Source organism: Oncorhynchus mykiss, chromosome 19 (assembly GCF_013265735.2).
Source record: "Oncorhynchus mykiss isolate Arlee chromosome 19, USDA_OmykA_1.1, whole genome shotgun sequence".
Classification (NCBI taxonomy): Eukaryota; Metazoa; Chordata; class Actinopteri; order Salmoniformes; family Salmonidae; genus Oncorhynchus; species Oncorhynchus mykiss.
This window is the reverse complement of record NC_048583.1, coordinates 61,389,215-61,406,112: the sequence shown is the minus strand read 5'-3', so window position 1 is coordinate 61,406,112 and position 16,898 is coordinate 61,389,215. Positions and strand designations below refer to the sequence as shown.

Sequence of the window (16,898 nt, the reverse complement as noted above, 5' to 3'; positions counted from 1 at the left end):
CAGAGTCAATGTGGAGGCTATATACAGGGGGTACTGGTATAGAGTCAATGTGGAGGCTATATACAGGGGGTACCGGTACAGAGTCAATGTGGAGGCTATATACAGGGGGTACCGGTATAGAGTCAATGTGGAGGCTATATACAGGGGGTACCGGTACAGAGTCAATGTGGAGGCTATGTACAGAGGGTACCGGTACAGAGTCAATGTGGAGGCTATATACAGGGGGTACCGGTACAGAGTCAATGTGGAGGCTATATACAGGGGGTACCGGTACAGAGTCAATGTGGAGGCTATATACAGGGGGTACTGGTATAGAGTCAATGTGGAGGCTATATACAGGGGGTACCGGTACAGAGTCAATGTGGAGGCTATATACAGGGGGTACCGGTATAGAGTCAATGTGGAGGCTATATACAGGGGGTACCGGTACAGAGTCAATGTGGAGGCTATGTACAGAGGGTACCGGTACAGAGTCAATGTGGAGGCTATATACAGGGTATTACGGTACAGAGTCAATGTGGAGGCTATATACAGGGGGTACCGGTACAGAGTCAATGTGGAGGCTATATACAGGGGGTACCGGTACAGAGTCAATGTGGAGGCTATATACAGGGGGTACCGGTACAGAGTCAATGTGGAGGCTATATACAGGGGGTACCGGTACAGAGTCAATGTGGAGGCTATATACAGGGGGTACCGGTACAGAGTCAATGTGGAGGCTATATACAGGGGGTACCGGTACAGAGTCAATGTGGAGGCTATATACAGGGGGTACCGGTACAGAGTCAATGTGGAGGCTATATACAGGGGGTATCAGTACAGAGTCAATGTGGAGGCTATATACAGGGGGTACCGGTATAGAGTCAATGTGGAGGCTATATACAGGGGGTACCGGTACAATGTGGAGACTATATACAGGGGGTACTGGTATAGAGTCAATGTGGAGGCTATATACAGGGGGTACCGGTGCAGAGTCAATGTGGAGGCTATATACAGGGGGTACCGGTGCAGAGTCAATGTGGAGGCTATATACAGGGGGTACCGGTACCGGCTCAGGACCTCAGACTTGGGAGAAGGTTCACCATCCAACAGGACAACGACCCTAAGCACACAGACAAGACAACACAAGAGTGGCTTCGGGACAAGTCTCTGAAAGTCCTTGAGTGGCCCAGCCAGAGCCTGGACCTGAACCCAATCGAACATCGTTGGAGAGACCTGAAAATACAGTGGAGCAAATTAGTATTTAGTCAGCCACCAATGGTGTTATTTTCCACCATCATTTGCAAATAAAATTCATTAAAAATCCTACAAAGTGATTTTCTGGATTTTTCTTTTCTCATTTTGTCTGTCATAGTTGAAGTGTTCCTATGATGAAAATTACAGGCCTCTCATCTTTTTAAGTGGGAGAACTTGCACAATACAGTTCTCTGGTTAGACCCATAAATGTTTGTCGTGCACGAGCACACACGCTAGGGGTCTTCATGGGTCTAAGAAAGTTGGACCTGTTACGAAACGGACCTGGGGCTTTCCCACGCGGACCAGATATGTTTAAAATATAGGAGACCTGTTCCGAACGGACCTGGGGCTTTCCCACGCGGACCAGATATGTTTAAAATATAGGAGACCTGTTCCGAACGGACCTGGGGCTTTCCCACGCGGACCAGATATGTTTAAAATATAGGAGACCTGTTCCGAACGGACCTGGGGCTTTCCCACGCGGACCAGATATGTTTAAAATATAGGAGACCTGTTCCGAACGGACCTGAGGACAACTTTTTTTTAAAGCTACTTCATTAACCGGAGATAATAAAGGGCGCGAGAGAGAGGTTCTAGCAGGCCCCTTTGACGGCATCAAACGAGGAGAAGCTAGTTAAGCTAGATAACGTTAGCTAGTTAGGCTAATTAAGGCTGCAGAGCATGCGCTTTCAAATCCTACAGATAACAATCACTCCATTCAGAATATCAAGTAGCACTTGGTCGTTGTAGACTAACTTTTAATGACATAATTTTAATTCCATCTTCCATTGATTAGATATCTCCTAACTTTTAGTATGTTTATTTTACATCAACAAGGAGCGTCAGGAACACATCTACAGTGGCTTCAGAAAGGATTCAGACCCCTTGATTATGTTACTTTACATCCTAATTCTAAAATGGATTCAATAGTATTTTTCCATCATCAATCTAAACAAAATACCCCATAATGACAGAGCAAAAACACATTTTTAGAAATCTTAGAAATATCACATTTACATAAGTATATTTGAAATCGGGAGTAAGAAGGAAATCTTCCAACCAGGAGTTCTGGGAATTCTGGGAAAGGTAGCGGGAATTTTGCAACCCTCAGTTCAGACAACATAAAATGGCTCAGACGTTGCTGGAGAAAACCATTGACAATCTTATACCACCATCATGTGGCCAAAAGATAGTATGAATTAGCTTGGGTGTGGGTCAGTGGGAGAATCTCAATTGCTCATTGACTTCTCACGTCCTTCTCGAAACCCATTGGAGGAGATCAGAAGTGCGGAAACTCTGAATTTCTCATGTACAATTGAGATATATTTAATTGACCAACTCCCACGTGAATGTATTGATATCTTTTGGGCAAACGATGTTGGTACAAGACAGTCAATGATTATTCCAGCAACGTCTGGACCAATTTATTTTGTCTGAACTGAGGGTCGCATTAGTGAATTAGATAATGGTTGTGTCGCCACCTGGTGGTGACAGTTGGTTCTTTATCTTTATATAATAGTGATCTCTGCTGCCGTCTTCTGGACAGACGATATGTTAAAGTCGTACATTGGAGTGTGAATTGTTCCATTGCAGCAATTTGTTGGACTAGTCACTTAGACTAGTCACTAAGGCTAGTCACTAAGGCTAGTCACTTAGGCTAGTCACTTAGGCTAGTCACTTAGGCTAGTCACTTAGGCTAGTCACTTAGGCTAGTCACTTAGGCTAGTCACTTAGGCTAGACACTTAGACGGAAAAACCTACACCCCAAATCATTTTTGTTGTTGTATTTTACCCCCTTTTTCGATTCTGTCACATCACTGCAACTTCCAAACGGGCTCGGGAGAGGCGAAGTCATGCGTCCTCCGAAACATGATCCATCTAACCGCTCTCCTTAACACCCGCCCGCTTAACCCGGAAGCCAGCCGCACCAATGTGTCGGAGGAAACACCGTTCAACTGGCGACCGGCTCAGCCCGCAGGCACCCGGTTGTGTCACAGCCTGGGAATAAATGTACACGGGGCATGAGACCGCTGCGACACTCTGGAGGCCCACCTCAAAACATTTCCAACAAGGATCGAGTGATAGCGGTGTTTTGAAGTTACTGCTGAACGACGTTATTACTGGGTTTGCGCTCGTTAACCACAAAGATGTTCCTGCAGGAGTCATGTAGATATAGTTTAACATTTTTTTGTTGGCATTAGCAGAAAACACACTGCCAAGTGTTCCTGGGTATGAGCTGCGCAACAAATCCTTGGAAATAGAACCAGTTATGTCACGCTGGTCACCAGGTGTGGCCTCAATTCAAATTAAAAGCAGTCAATTCAGGAAATTATTTGAATAAAACAAGTCTTAAATTGAAAAACCTTTTAAATAAATAGCTTCTACTTTTCAGTTTATTAAGTTTTGAAAATGCATTTTTTTTCTCCCATTAATATAGTAATTTGTGATAACTTCCTGAATTGACTGACTTCAATTCAAATTCAGCCCAACCCTGAGGGACCTACACACACCATGGCTGGGTTCAATTCAAATTCAGCCCAACCCTGAGGGACCTACACACACCATGGCTGGGTTCAATTCAAATTCAGCCCAACCCTGAGGGACCTACACACACCATGGCTGGGTTCAATTCAAATTCAGCCCAACCCTGAGGGACCTACACACACCATGGCTGGGTTCAATTCATATTCAGCCCAACCCTGAGGGACCTACACACACCATGGCTGGGTTCAATTCAAATTCAGCCCAACCCTGAGGGACCTACACACACCATGGCTGGGTTTCATTGATCATAAACAAGAGCCTCTAATGCCCTGCACTAATGACTGTCCAGTGTAGCAGGCCTGTAAAACACACTTCACAACGGGGAATCTCCATTGAACATCATTTTTTTTAGGATTTATCTACGTCTGAGAAACTGGCCCTAGGAGATCTCATTTGATTTAAACCGGAGAACCTGTTGCCAGACTAGAATTAACATAAAACTCAAACGATCGTGGTGTAACAAAGCAAAGTGACAAAACATACCCACTGATAGGCTAGATGAAATGTTTAAAGAGCCAATCACATAGGGTTTCCACTCTTAAGATGCACAAAAAAAAACTTTAATGAAGGGAATGTCATACATTATTTAATACAATCAGGGATTTCTTTTACATACAGCCGCGGCTTTTGTGGAGCGATGGGTAACGATGCTTCGAGGGGTGACTGTTGTTGATGTGTGCAGAGGGTCCCTGGTTCGCGCCCCGGGTATGGGCGAGGGGACGGTGTAAAGTTATGTTACATTGGTGCCTTGGAGGTAAGGGCTGGGGGTTGTTTCTGGACAAGGCCTTGTTATCAAATCAAATTTATTTATATAGCCCTTCGTACATCAGCTCATATCTCTTTCAGAAACCCAGCCTGTACAGAAACCCAGCCTAAAACCCCAAACAGCAAGCAATGTAGGTGTAGAAGCACGGTGGCTAGGAAAAACTCCCTAGAAAGGCCAGAACCTAGGAAGAAACCTAGAGAGGAACCAGGCTATGAGGGGTGGCCAGTCCTCTTCTGGCTGTGCCGGGTAGAGATTATAACAGAACATGGCCAAGATGTTCAAATGTTCATAAATGACCAGCAGGGTCAAATAATAATAATCACAGTGGTTGTCGAGGGTGCAACAAGTCAGACACCTCAGGAGTAAATGTCAGTTATCCTTCTCCTGAAAGCGTGGTCCCTCTCCAAAGCCTTTTATATTGGCCAGGGTGTCGACATCTACATTCATCTCAGTGGACTGGTTACGACCTCAACTCTCCTTATAACCATCATCTAAATCAGGAGAACAAACCTGCATCCCTCCTAACAGATCACTCTATTTCCTGTGACCTCACAACCAGTCTCAGTAGTTAGTCCACTGGTGAGGAGAGAGTCTGATGAACATTGTGTTCCTCTTGAGTTCAAAGACGACCAGTCTGAGTAGAGTCTGTTGAACATTGTGTTCCTGTTCTGGTAAAAGTTCAGGTCAGTCCGTCCATGGAATGGAGTTGAAAAACAACCAGTCTGACAGGAAATCAACAAGGCTGAAGGTGTAACAGTGGTGTCCAACATCCTCAGGGCAGGTCCACATGTTGAGGAAGGAGTCAGACTTCATGTCCCTCTAGTTTGGCAAATAGAGGATCTGTGAATAAAATGAAGAGAGAAATAATGCAATCAACTTTCCAGAGGTGGTTAAATATTATATATATATTTATTTGTACCTTTATTTAACTAGGCAAGTCATTTAAGAACAAATTCTTATTTTCAATGACGGCCTACCGGGGAACAGTGGGTTAACTGTGCAACCTTTTGGTTACTAGTCCAACACTCTAACCACTAGGCTACACTGCGTGATCAGTGCCAGTGTTAATCACAGTGATTAGCGCCAGTGTTAATCACAGTGTTTAGTGCCAGTGTTAATCACAGTGTTTAGTGCCAGTGTTAATCAGTGTTAATCACAGTGTTTAGTTCCAGTGTTAATCACAGTGTTTAGTTCCAGTGTTAATCACAGTGTTAATCAGTGTTAATCACAGTGTTTAGTTCCAGTGTAAATCAGTGTTGAGTTCCAGTGTAAATCACAGTGTTTAGTGCCAGTGTTAATCACATTGTTAATCATAGTGTTTAGCGCCAGTATTAATCACAGTGTTAATCAGTGTTAATCACAGTGTTTAGAGCCAGTGTTAATCACAGTGTTATCACAGTGTTTAGTGCCAGTGTTAATCACAGTGTTAATCACAGTGTTAATCACAGTGTTAATCACAGTGTTTAGTGCCAGTGTTAATCACAGTGTTAATCAGTGTTAATCACAGTGTTTAGTTCCAGTGTAAATCACAGTGTTGAGTTCCAGTGTAAATCAGTGTTTAGTGCCAGTGTTAATCACAGTGTTAATCATAGTGTTTAGTGCCAGTGTTAATCACAGTGTTAATCAGTGTTAATCACAGTGTTTAGTTCCAGTGTTAATCACAGTGTTTAGTGCCAGAGTTAATCATAGTGTTTAGTGCAAGTGTTAATCACAGTGTTAATCACAGTGTTATCACAGTGTTTAATGCCAGTGTTGATCACAGTGTTTAGTGCCAGTGTTAATCACAGTGTTAATCAGTGTTAATCACAGTGTTTAGTGCCAGTGTTAATCAGTGTTAATCACAGTGTTTAGTGCCAGTGTTAATCACAGTGTTTAGTGCCAGTGTTAATCACAGTGTTTAGTGCCAGTGTTAATCACAGTGTTTAGTGCCAGTGTTAATCACAGTGTTTAGTGCCAGTGTTAATCACAGTGTTTAATGCCAGTGTTAATCACAGTGTTAATCACAGTGTTTAGTTCCAGTGTTAATCACAGTGTTAATCAGTGTTAATCACAGTGTTTAGTTCCAGTGTAAATCACAGTGTTTAGTGCCAGTGTTAATCACAGTGTTTAGTGCCAGTGTTAATCACAGTGTTTAGTGCCAGTGTTAATCACAGTGTTTAGTGCCAGTGTTAATCACAGTGTTTAGTTCCAGTGTTAATCACAGTGTTTAGTTCCAGTGTTAATCACAGTGTTTAGTTCCAGTGTTAATCACAGTGTTTAGTGCCAGTGTTAATCACAGTGTTTAGTGCCAGTGTTTAGTGCCAGTGTTAATCACAGTGTTTAGTGCCAGTGTTAATCACAGTGTTTAGTGCCAGTGTTTAGTGCCAGTGTTAATCACAGTGTTTAGTTCCAGTGTTAATCACAGTGTTTAGTGCCAGTGTTAATCACAGTGTTTAGTGCCAGTGTTAATCACAGTGTTTAGTTCCAGTGTTAATCACAGTGTTTAGTTCCAGTGTTAATCACAGTGTTTAGTTCCAGTGTTAATCACAGTGTTTAGTGCCAGTGTTAATCACAGTGTTTAATGCCAGTGTTAATCACAGTGTTTAGTCCCAGTGTTAATCACAGTGTTTAGTTCCAGTGTTAATCACAGTGATGTCCACTCCACATACAGTATAATAATTGGATAACGTTGACATCCCCAATAAGCTATTCTTCTAAGCCACAATGTTTGCGTTGAGGAAGGCAGCCCAATTCTGATAAATGTTCCAATAATTTACATTTTGACCAATCACATCAGATCTTTTTCAAAGCTGATTTAATTGGTCAAAAGACCAATTACTGAAGAAAAAAAAATCAGAATTGGTCTGCCTGTCAGCAAAATTGTACAAAAAAATCTGATTCTTAAAAATAATATTTAGGGATTTAACACACCTTTAGGGATTTGGGGTTTTCACTTGTGTAGAGTTTAGTCCAACATGGGGGGGCTGATACGACCACACTGCTTTAGGGATACTCTGCTGGAAACACAAACACATGTATGAAGATATCAGACCAAGCAATTACAGCTAATTCACATTCCTTTAAGTGTTGACCTGAATGCTATTGGCACCAGTCAGATTCTATGAATTCTTAAAATGTTAATATAATTTACCCCCCCCCCCCTCATAAAAAACAAATGACTTGCATACCTTTTCATCCAGAGGCTCACGTGTCACAACTAGCTACGGATTCTGATTCATACGCGGTGTCTGGAGAAGGGGAGACTTGTGCACTGAGACGAGTTGACTGAGTGAGAGGGTCACTCACAAAACAGAGGACAAAAACAGAACAACTATTCCGATCGAACTGCAGTTCCTCACAATAAAATGACAGCTCTAAGAATGTCAGAGGAAGTATCCTTTAAAAAATAAAAATAAATACATAAAAATAATCTTAGTTTACGGTAGAATAACTCCCTGTTCAAAAAAGGAACATATTGGTAAGAGTAAGACAGGTCTGGATACAGTCTCTAAATCTTTCCACAAAAAAAGGAACATATTGGTAAGAGTAAGGCAGGTCTGGATACAGTCTCTAAATCTTTCCACAAAAAAAGGAACATATTGGTAACAGTAAGACAGGTCTGGATACAGTCTCTAAATCTTTCCACAAAAAAAGGAACATGTGGGTAACAGTAAGGCAGGTCTGGATGCAGTCTCTAAATCTTTCCACAAAAAAAGGAACATATTGGTAAGAGTAAGGCAGGTCTGGATACAGTCTCTAAATCTTTCCACAAAAAAAGGAACATATTGGTAAGAGTAAGACAGGTCTGGATACAGTCTCTAAATCTTTCCACAAAAAAAGGAACATATTGGTAACAGTAAGGCAGGTCTGGATACAGTCTCTAAATCTTTCCACAAAAAAAGGAACAAAAAAAACAAAATAGCCCACTGATAAAAACAAAAAAATATGATCCATCATAGTAGGTTATTTCACTAATGCTACTACTACATACTCTTAGAAAATAAAACATCTTTGTCTTTTTATTTCTAACTAAAAAAGGATCAGAGGTTCTTCTATAGAGGCTTGTATTTGTAGTGGAGTTCGTTTCGTCAATGAATACGTCGTAAAATAGTTAAGAAAACAAAAAAAAAGTCTAGCAATAATCCTGCTGTGTTCAGTCTCTACAGCAAGACCAGACATCAAGAGTTAAACAGGAAGGAAGGCCAAGGGAATCTGCACAAATCCACCATTCAAAGACTAAACCCTTAATACAAATACATTGTCTCCCTATTTTCACCTAATCCTAAAAAGACTAGTGCTACTCCTTCTTGTGTACCAATTTCTGAATTGGTCCAAGAAACGCTAGCCTAGCCCTCCATTAAACATTTAGCTACAGTATATACCTAATGAATACACATCTCCGTTAGGCTCGTTGACTGTGTTCTAGGGTGACTAATAGAGTGGAAGTCTACGGACTTCAGGGAGACCTAAAACTGACACTAGGAAACCTTTCACATTCCAAGTGTGATCCAAAGATCAATGTAGCATACAGTCATTTGAAAACACACGTTTTTAAACTGTGAAACTATTGTGATAAAGGCAGCCCAATATATGAAGGTAGAGTTAAGTCATAGCATGACTTTGCTTTACCTATATGAAAGTCTGTGTGTATTAAGCAGGTAGGCCTACTTCAGGACAGAAAGAAAAGACTTTAAAACACAATGTCCTCCCTTCAGCTGAGACAGAAGCCAACCAGCACAAATTTAGAGTGATGCTGAGTAGCTGGAGCTGGTTGACAATCTGGTCATTGATTTGTCATTGTAATGTGTGTATCAGTCAGTTTCTGTTTTTCCACAGTTAGGCTCCATCCTGTCCAGACTGAAGCTCCATCCTGTCCAGACTGAAGCTCCATCCTGTCCAGACTGAAGCTCCATCCTGTCCAGACTGAAGCTCCATCCTGTCCAGACTAAAACTCCATCCTGTCCAGACTGAAGCTCCATCCTGTCCAGACTGATTCTGGGTGTTTCTCTCTACCACACAAGTGATCAACAGCCCTTCTTCCTTTTGGCAAAACTCTTGTTGTCTCTGCTTTCTGCAGTGATTTTAAACAGTTTTTTTGTAATTAGTCCAGAGCCATTCCCAGGTACGAGTCGTCTTCTTGAACTGAGGGACTTTATGACTTAGCCTTTTGCAGATTTTCAATAGCCCCCTGATCTGTATCCAGCAAGGATTTGTTAGCATTTCTTCTCAGAACCAGTCTCGACTACAAAGCATTCTGAAACGTCGGTAAGAATCCACCTCGTGCTGCACTTCATCACATATAACAATATCAATCTTTTTCTCATTTTTTTTTTCAGGCAAATGAGAAACTGGCGTTTCACAGCGAGCAGATCAGACTTTTCTTTCCATCTTGTATCTCCCCCCCCCCCCTGAGATCTCAGTCAGGAAGTAAAGGAATTGCTTTTCTTTTCCCTGGCAGATCCATCTCATCTCAATGAGGTTCTACTTGTCTGACAACTTTCTTTTCCTGTATAGGCTATAAACATGTATTTATCCTCATTAAATCCCTTTTTTCCCCTGGTTACTTCTGTCAAGTCTATGGTATTTTGTCTCGAGTGATTCTGCATTGGACCATCTGGTTATATCTGTGAAGTTGGCTCGGTTTTACTTCCGAAAGGACCACTTTCTGCAGCTGGTAGTGGTGCCTGTGGAAGGCTGAACACATTTCCAGGCAGGATATTACTGGGTGTTGATTCATGCCATGATCCATCTTCGATCAAATGCTCTTCAGATGTTCTGACGGTATCTTGGTCTTTGCAGAAATAAACCAGTTTGACCTCAGAGTGAAGATCTGACTCCTCCTCCTCCTCCTCCTTTATGCAGATCTCAGCAGGTCCATTATCCCGGTCAAGCATCGCTGCTTCATCAGTGGAGACTGTTTCAGCTGTCTCCACAGAGATAGTGTCTTTACCATGATGAGGATAAACCAGCCTTGCGTTTTTTTCCATATTTGTTTCAGGAAAATAATCTGAAAGCACATTTGTTTTTGCTTGGCTTTTAAGCACACTCGGTATTGTGAACACCTCTTTTGAGATTTCTCTTTTTCTCACGAGCTCAGATTTGTGTTTCTGAACCAATCGTTTCACTTTACAGCAAATATGCAGTGGAAATAGTCTCTGATTTTGCAAACTAAGATCAAAATTGTATTTTAGAATATCAATGAGAATGCACCCACTTCTTTTTTGACGATAGGATTTTATCCCTGCATATTTATGCACCTCAAATATTACACCGTTTGTCAGTAAATTAAATTCCAGTTTCTGTTTAGATGGTTTGGATGTGACATCAAGGTCCAGACCTATTTCCTCACAGAGTGGGTAGCACGCTTTGGCTTTCACCATATTTTTGGTGTGAGACGTCACATTTGATTGGTCCAAGTTGGTAACGACAATTTGCTTTGTTTCGTCAGTACAAAGTGCAAGGTCAGTCTCATCAGAGATTCTCTCTATTTTGACAAGACGAGGTTCTATTTGTACTACTTCAGAGAAATGGCCTCCCTCGGTCTCCTTGGTTACTAACATGTCCATGTCTTTCTTCTTGCTCATTAAATTCAATCTCCTCCTTTTTGATACTTCTTTCATTTGGTATTTTGGCTCAAGTGATGCTGTAGTGACCTTCTGGCTAGTGGACATCTCCGCAGGGTTCTTTCGTTTGAGTGACTTCTTTAAGAAAGCTTCATTTTCAAGTCCCAATCTCCATGTACCTTTTTTACCCATCTTGCGCTGTAAAACTGCTCTTAACTTTCTCATAATATCTTTGGCCAGCTCAGTTTTCCCACTTTTTAAATCCAAATCAAAATTACGCTCGAGAACCTCACACACAACCTGCTTCCGATTTCCACACACTTGTGAGGCAAAATCAGCCAATTCAAACATTACATCTCTGGTCAATAGATGCAAGTCAAGTTTCTTATTTTTCCCATATTTTGATTTCACAACAAGGTCAAGTCCTTTTCCCTTACAGATTGGGTAGAGTTCCCTCAATGCTTCTTCTACAGTGGGCATCATGAAGGATGTTATATCTGTCTGAGTTGGGAAGGTTTCCGTCTGGACATGTTGAGGACGGACGATGCCCATATAAGGCTCATACCTTGTGCAGGTATCATTACGTCCATTTTCAGGGCCAAGGATTGCCGTCTCATCAGCACACCGTGTCACATCTGTCTCAGTGGAGAAGCTCTCAGTCGTCACATGCAGAGGAGAGATCAGGCCCACAACAGGCTCCTCCTTTATGCAAACGTCAAAAGGTGTAGGATTTGACAAGCTGTTTTGCAAATACAACTGTGCCCATTTAAAGGAGTATTTCAAAACTGTAACTGTCTTTGGATCAGGAAGGTCAAAGACTTCTGTTAACCACTCAGGTGTTCTCTTAGAATGCATCTTCAGCATTTCTTTTAATTTCTTTTCTACCCTGAATGAAAAGTCATATTGTTGTTCATTTTGTACACCAAGAACAAAGTTGTAATCTAGAATATCAAAGATAACATGAGGGCGAGATCTATTAATGATTCTAGCATATTCTGACACCTCAAGCATTACACCAACTGTCAGTAAATGCAAATTCAGTTTCTGTTTCGCTCCAGATCCAACATTGAAATCTACACCGATCTCCTTGCACTTGACGTATGGATCTTTCCAATATCTCCCAAACTTTCTTAGGTTGGGTCTTGAGTAACTGCCACGACACTGACGTATCCATTTATCCTCTAACGTTTTCCGGCATTGTAGTCTTTGACTTAAATTGGCTTTGTAGTCTTCCTCTTCATCAGAGGGAAAGTTCAATGGCTCACAATATTCTGGAAGAATAGGTCTAGTAGATACAGCTAAATGACAGTCGTTTTCTGTAGCAGGTGAGGTTAGCACAGAATGAATGGCAGTACTAGAGCTTGGGATATTAACATTGTCAGAGGGCAATTTATTATTGGTCTGTGTTTGCCTAGAAACCTGTGAAGTTGGGTTGATTTGAGCTTCAAAATAACCACTGAAAGTGGATGCATGTCCTGTCAGAATATCACTGGACGGTGCTAAATGCCATGACTGTTCCTTGATTGAATTCCCTTCAGATGTGCCGATGGTATCTTGATCTTTACAGAAATAAACCAGTTTGACAGCCCTGTTCTCCCCATCACTTGCTCCGGTCATTTCAGGAAAAAGACGTAAAATCTGCCCGTGGCTTGTTGTTTGGGGACTGATGGGAGGTACATGTGTATGCTCTTTCAGTAAACCCACATGGTAACCTGTTTCTGTGTTTTCTGACAATGTTGAATTTGGGTAATCTATCCAGGCATTAATCGAATCAGACCAAATTCCTGTATGGGATATCTCCCTCTCATCTTCCTCTAGTTTAACGTCAACATCCATTTTGCACCAATGTCTCTACAAAGACAAAGTAATCAAAAACACCCCGATGACATTCCTCTCCACATGAACTAGACAGATAATGTAATTTCCACTATATAAATTACCTAGCCAAATGCCTACATCGTATTTGGAGATGTAGCTATCTAACCATGAGAAACACTCTTCGCGCCACTTCGATACAGTTACGACCGGAAGTTACTTTTTCGTAGCAGATTAGTACAAAGTATTACGCAACGGGTTATGAGAATCAATGTAGCAGGTTAGGACAATTTGGTTACGGTTATGAAAAATAATTAGGGATGGCAAAACTGCCCTCCTAACCTGCTATTAAAATAATTTCGGGTCGTAGCTCTTATCAAAATGGCGAGTAAAATAACTAGGTTAGTTGTCCGTAACCTGCTAACTAACGCTTTACCTTTACAGGTGATGGGTAACTGCAAATCCCTTGGCCTTCATTCTATTTAGATAAATGTTGAACAATATTTCCAAAAACGTCGTATACTAGCTAGTACACTGAAAACGGAGCAGTACGCACCGGAGTGGAATATTTTACGGAAGCGTTTTGAAGTCGACGTCTGAGGGTTGTGGCTCCAGGAAGTACAGGCGGAAGTGATGTCATATTCCTTATTCTTTCGCCATGCGATTTGGTCTTGGCTAGAAAGGAGTACAGCTATGGACAGAAGTTGATATTTATATTTATTTTATCAAACAAATTGAAGTACTTGTTTCTCTCCAAATGGGTATAGAATACAACCTTTTAGTTTCAAGTAAGGGCTTTTTACACTATTAGAATGCACGTTCACGTCATTGTGTGTGCTGGTACAGGCTGCTGCACCTACAATTGAGTGAATTATGATATGAACAAGCAGCGTTGACATTGACATTTTAGTCACTCTGCAGACACTCTTATCCAGAGCGATATACAGGAACAATTAGGATTAAGTGCCTTGCTCAAATGTACCTTGGCAGATGTGTTACCTAGTCGGCTAGGGGATTCGGTTACTGGCCCAACGCTCTTAACCTCTAAGCTACCTGCATTACCAAGGGGTTCACATTTTTCCAAATAGGGTCCCCTGCATTTTCTAGTATCAATTTGGGGTCATTTGCAGAAAAAGTTTAGGGACCCCTGACATAGCAGGAAGGCCGGTTAATGACCAGACACGCAGGGCATTAGCCTGGTGGCCACTACTTTTTATGTCAAGTGCATTTCACCATGTCTCAACAGACTTTACAGACCAAATTATTTGTAAAATATTATTGAATTATAATAACGAATAAATAAAAACAAGACACAACAAAGGTCATGGAACAAAGTTCACAGATGACCAGTCTGGCAGGAAATAAAATGGCATGTGTCGAATACAACAGGTGTAGTAGACCTCACAGTGAAATGTTGAATACAACAGGTGTAGTAGACCTCACAGTGAAATGCTGAATACAACAGGTGTAGTAGACCTTACAGCGAAATGCTGAATACAAGAGGTATGTAGACCTGACAGTGAAATGCTGAATACAACAGGTGTAGTAGACCTCACAGTGAAATGCTGAATACAACAGGTGTAGTAGACCTGACAGTGAAATGCTGAATACAACAGGTGTAGTAGACCTTACAGTGAAATGCTGAATACAACAGGTGCAGTAGACCTTACAGTGAAATGCTGAATACAACAGGTGTAGTAGCCCTTACAGTGAAATGCTGAATACAACAGGTGTAGTAGACCTTACAGTGAAATGCTGAATACAACAGGTGTAGTAGACCTCACAGTGAAATGCTGAATACAACAGGTGTAGTAGACCTGACAGTGAAATGCTGAATACAACAGGTGTAGTAGACCTTACAGTGAAATGCTGAATACAACAGGTGCAGTAGACCTTACAGTGAAATGCTGAATACAACAGGTGTAGTAGACCTTACAGTGAAATGCTGAATACAACAGGTGTAGTAGACCTCACAGTGAAATGCTGAATACAACAGGTGTAGTAGACCTGACAGTGAAATGCTGAATACAACAGGTGTAGTAGACCTTACAGTGAAATGCTGAATACAACAGGTGCAGTAGACCTTACAGTGAAATGCTGAATACAACAGGTGTAGTAGCCCTTACAGTGAAATGCTGAATACAACAGGTGTAGTAGACCTTACAGTGAAATGCTGAATACAACAGGTGCAGTAGACCTTACAGTGAAATGCTGAATACAACAGGTGCAGTAGACCTTACAGTGAAATGCTGAATACAACAGGTGTAGTAGCCCTTACAGTGAAATGCTGAATACAACAGGTGTAGTAGACCTTACAGTGAAATGCTGAATACAACAGGTGCAGTAGACCTTACAGTGAAATGCTGAATACAACAGGTGTAGTAGCCCTTACAGTGAAATGCTGAATACAACAGGTGTAGTAGCCCTTACAGTGAAATGCTGAATACAACAGGTGTAGTAGACCTTACAGTGAAATGCTGAATACAACAGGTGTAGTAGACCTTACAGTGAAATGCTGAATACAACAGGTGTAGTAGACCTTACAGTGAAACACTTATTTTAGTAAAAAATTAGTGTTAAAGTAAAAAAAAAATAAAAAATAAAAAGTAATAGCAGCAGTAAAATAACAATAGTAATAGTCTATATACAGGGGGTACTGGTACAGAGTCAATGTGGAGACTATATACAGGGGGTACCGGTACAGAGTCAATGTGGAGACTATATACAGGGGTACTGGTACAGAGTCAATGTGGAGGCTATATACAGGGGGTACCGGTACAGAGTCAATGTGGAGGCTATACACAGGGGGTACCGGTACAGAGTCAATGTGGAGGCTATATACAGGGGGTACCGGTACAGAGTCAATGTGGAGGCTATATACAGGGGGTACTGGTATAGAGTCAATGTGGAGGCTATATACAGGGGGTACCGGTACAGAGTCAATGTGGAGGCTATATACAGGGGGTACCGGTATAGAGTCAATGTGGAGGCTATATACAGGGGGTACCGGTACAGAGTCAATGTGGAGGCTATGTACAGAGGGTACCGGTACAGAGTCAATGTGGAGGCTATATACAGGGGGTACCGGTACAGAGTCAATGTGGAGGCTATATACAGGGGGTACCGGTACAGAGTCAATGTGGAGGCTATATACAGGGGGTACTGGTATAGAGTCAATGTGGAGGCTATATACAGGGGGTACCGGTACAGAGTCAATGTGGAGGCTATATACAGGGGGTACCGGTATAGAGTCAATGTGGAGGCTATATACAGGGGGTACCGGTACAGAGTCAATGTGGAGGCTATGTACAGAGGGTACCGGTACAGAGTCAATGTGGAGGCTATATACAGGGTATTACGGTACAGAGTCAATGTGGAGGCTATATACAGGGGGTACCGGTACAGAGTCAATGTGGAGGCTATATACAGGGGGTACCGGTACAGAGTCAATGTGGAGGCTATATACAGGGGGTACCGGTACAGAGTCAATGTGGAGGCTATATACAGGGGGTACCGGTACAGAGTCAATGTGGAGGCTATATACAGGGGGTACCGGTACAGAGTCAATGTGGAGGCTATATACAGGGGGTACCGGTACAGAGTCAATGTGGAGGCTATATACAGGGGGTATCAGTACAGAGTCAATGTGGAGGCTATATACAGGGGGTACCGGTATAGAGTCAATGTAGAGGCTATATACAGGGGGTACCGGTACAATGTGGAGACTATATACAGGGGGTACTGGTATAGAGTCAATGTGGAGGCTATATACAGGGGGTACCGGTGCAGAGTCAATGTGGAGGCTATATACAGGGGGTACCGGTGCAGAGTCAATGTGGAGGCTATATACAGGGGGTACCGGTACCGGCTCAGGACCTCAGACTTGGGAGAAGGTTCACCATCCAACAGGACAACGACCCTAAGCACACAGACAAGACAACACAAGAGTGGCTTCGGGACAAGTCTCTGAAAGTCCTTGAGTGGCCCAGCCAGAG

The 16,898-nt window shown here is 42.1% G+C and overlaps 1 protein-coding gene across 2 annotated transcripts; it reads right to left on the bottom strand.

The window, feature by feature from the left end:
- Positions 1–4,848: 4,848 nt before the first annotated feature.
- LOC118941509 lies at positions 4,849–13,541 on the bottom strand. Of its 2 annotated transcripts, none has more exons than XM_036955277.1 (3): positions 7,714–13,541; positions 7,457–7,542; positions 4,849–5,386 (listed from the first exon to the last, which is right to left on the bottom strand). In XM_036955277.1, the coding sequence occupies exon 1, from the start codon at positions 12,922–12,924 to the stop codon at positions 10,144–10,146; it is 2,781 nt and encodes a 926-aa protein (XP_036811172.1). In that variant the 5' UTR covers positions 12,925–13,541; the 3' UTR covers positions 4,849–5,386; positions 7,457–7,542; positions 7,714–10,143. The 2 variants fall into 2 exon arrangements, with proteins under 2 accessions (XP_036811172.1, XP_036811173.1); XM_036955278.1 differs by having other exon boundaries at positions 7,457–7,539.
- Positions 13,542–16,898: the final 3,357 nt, after the last annotated feature.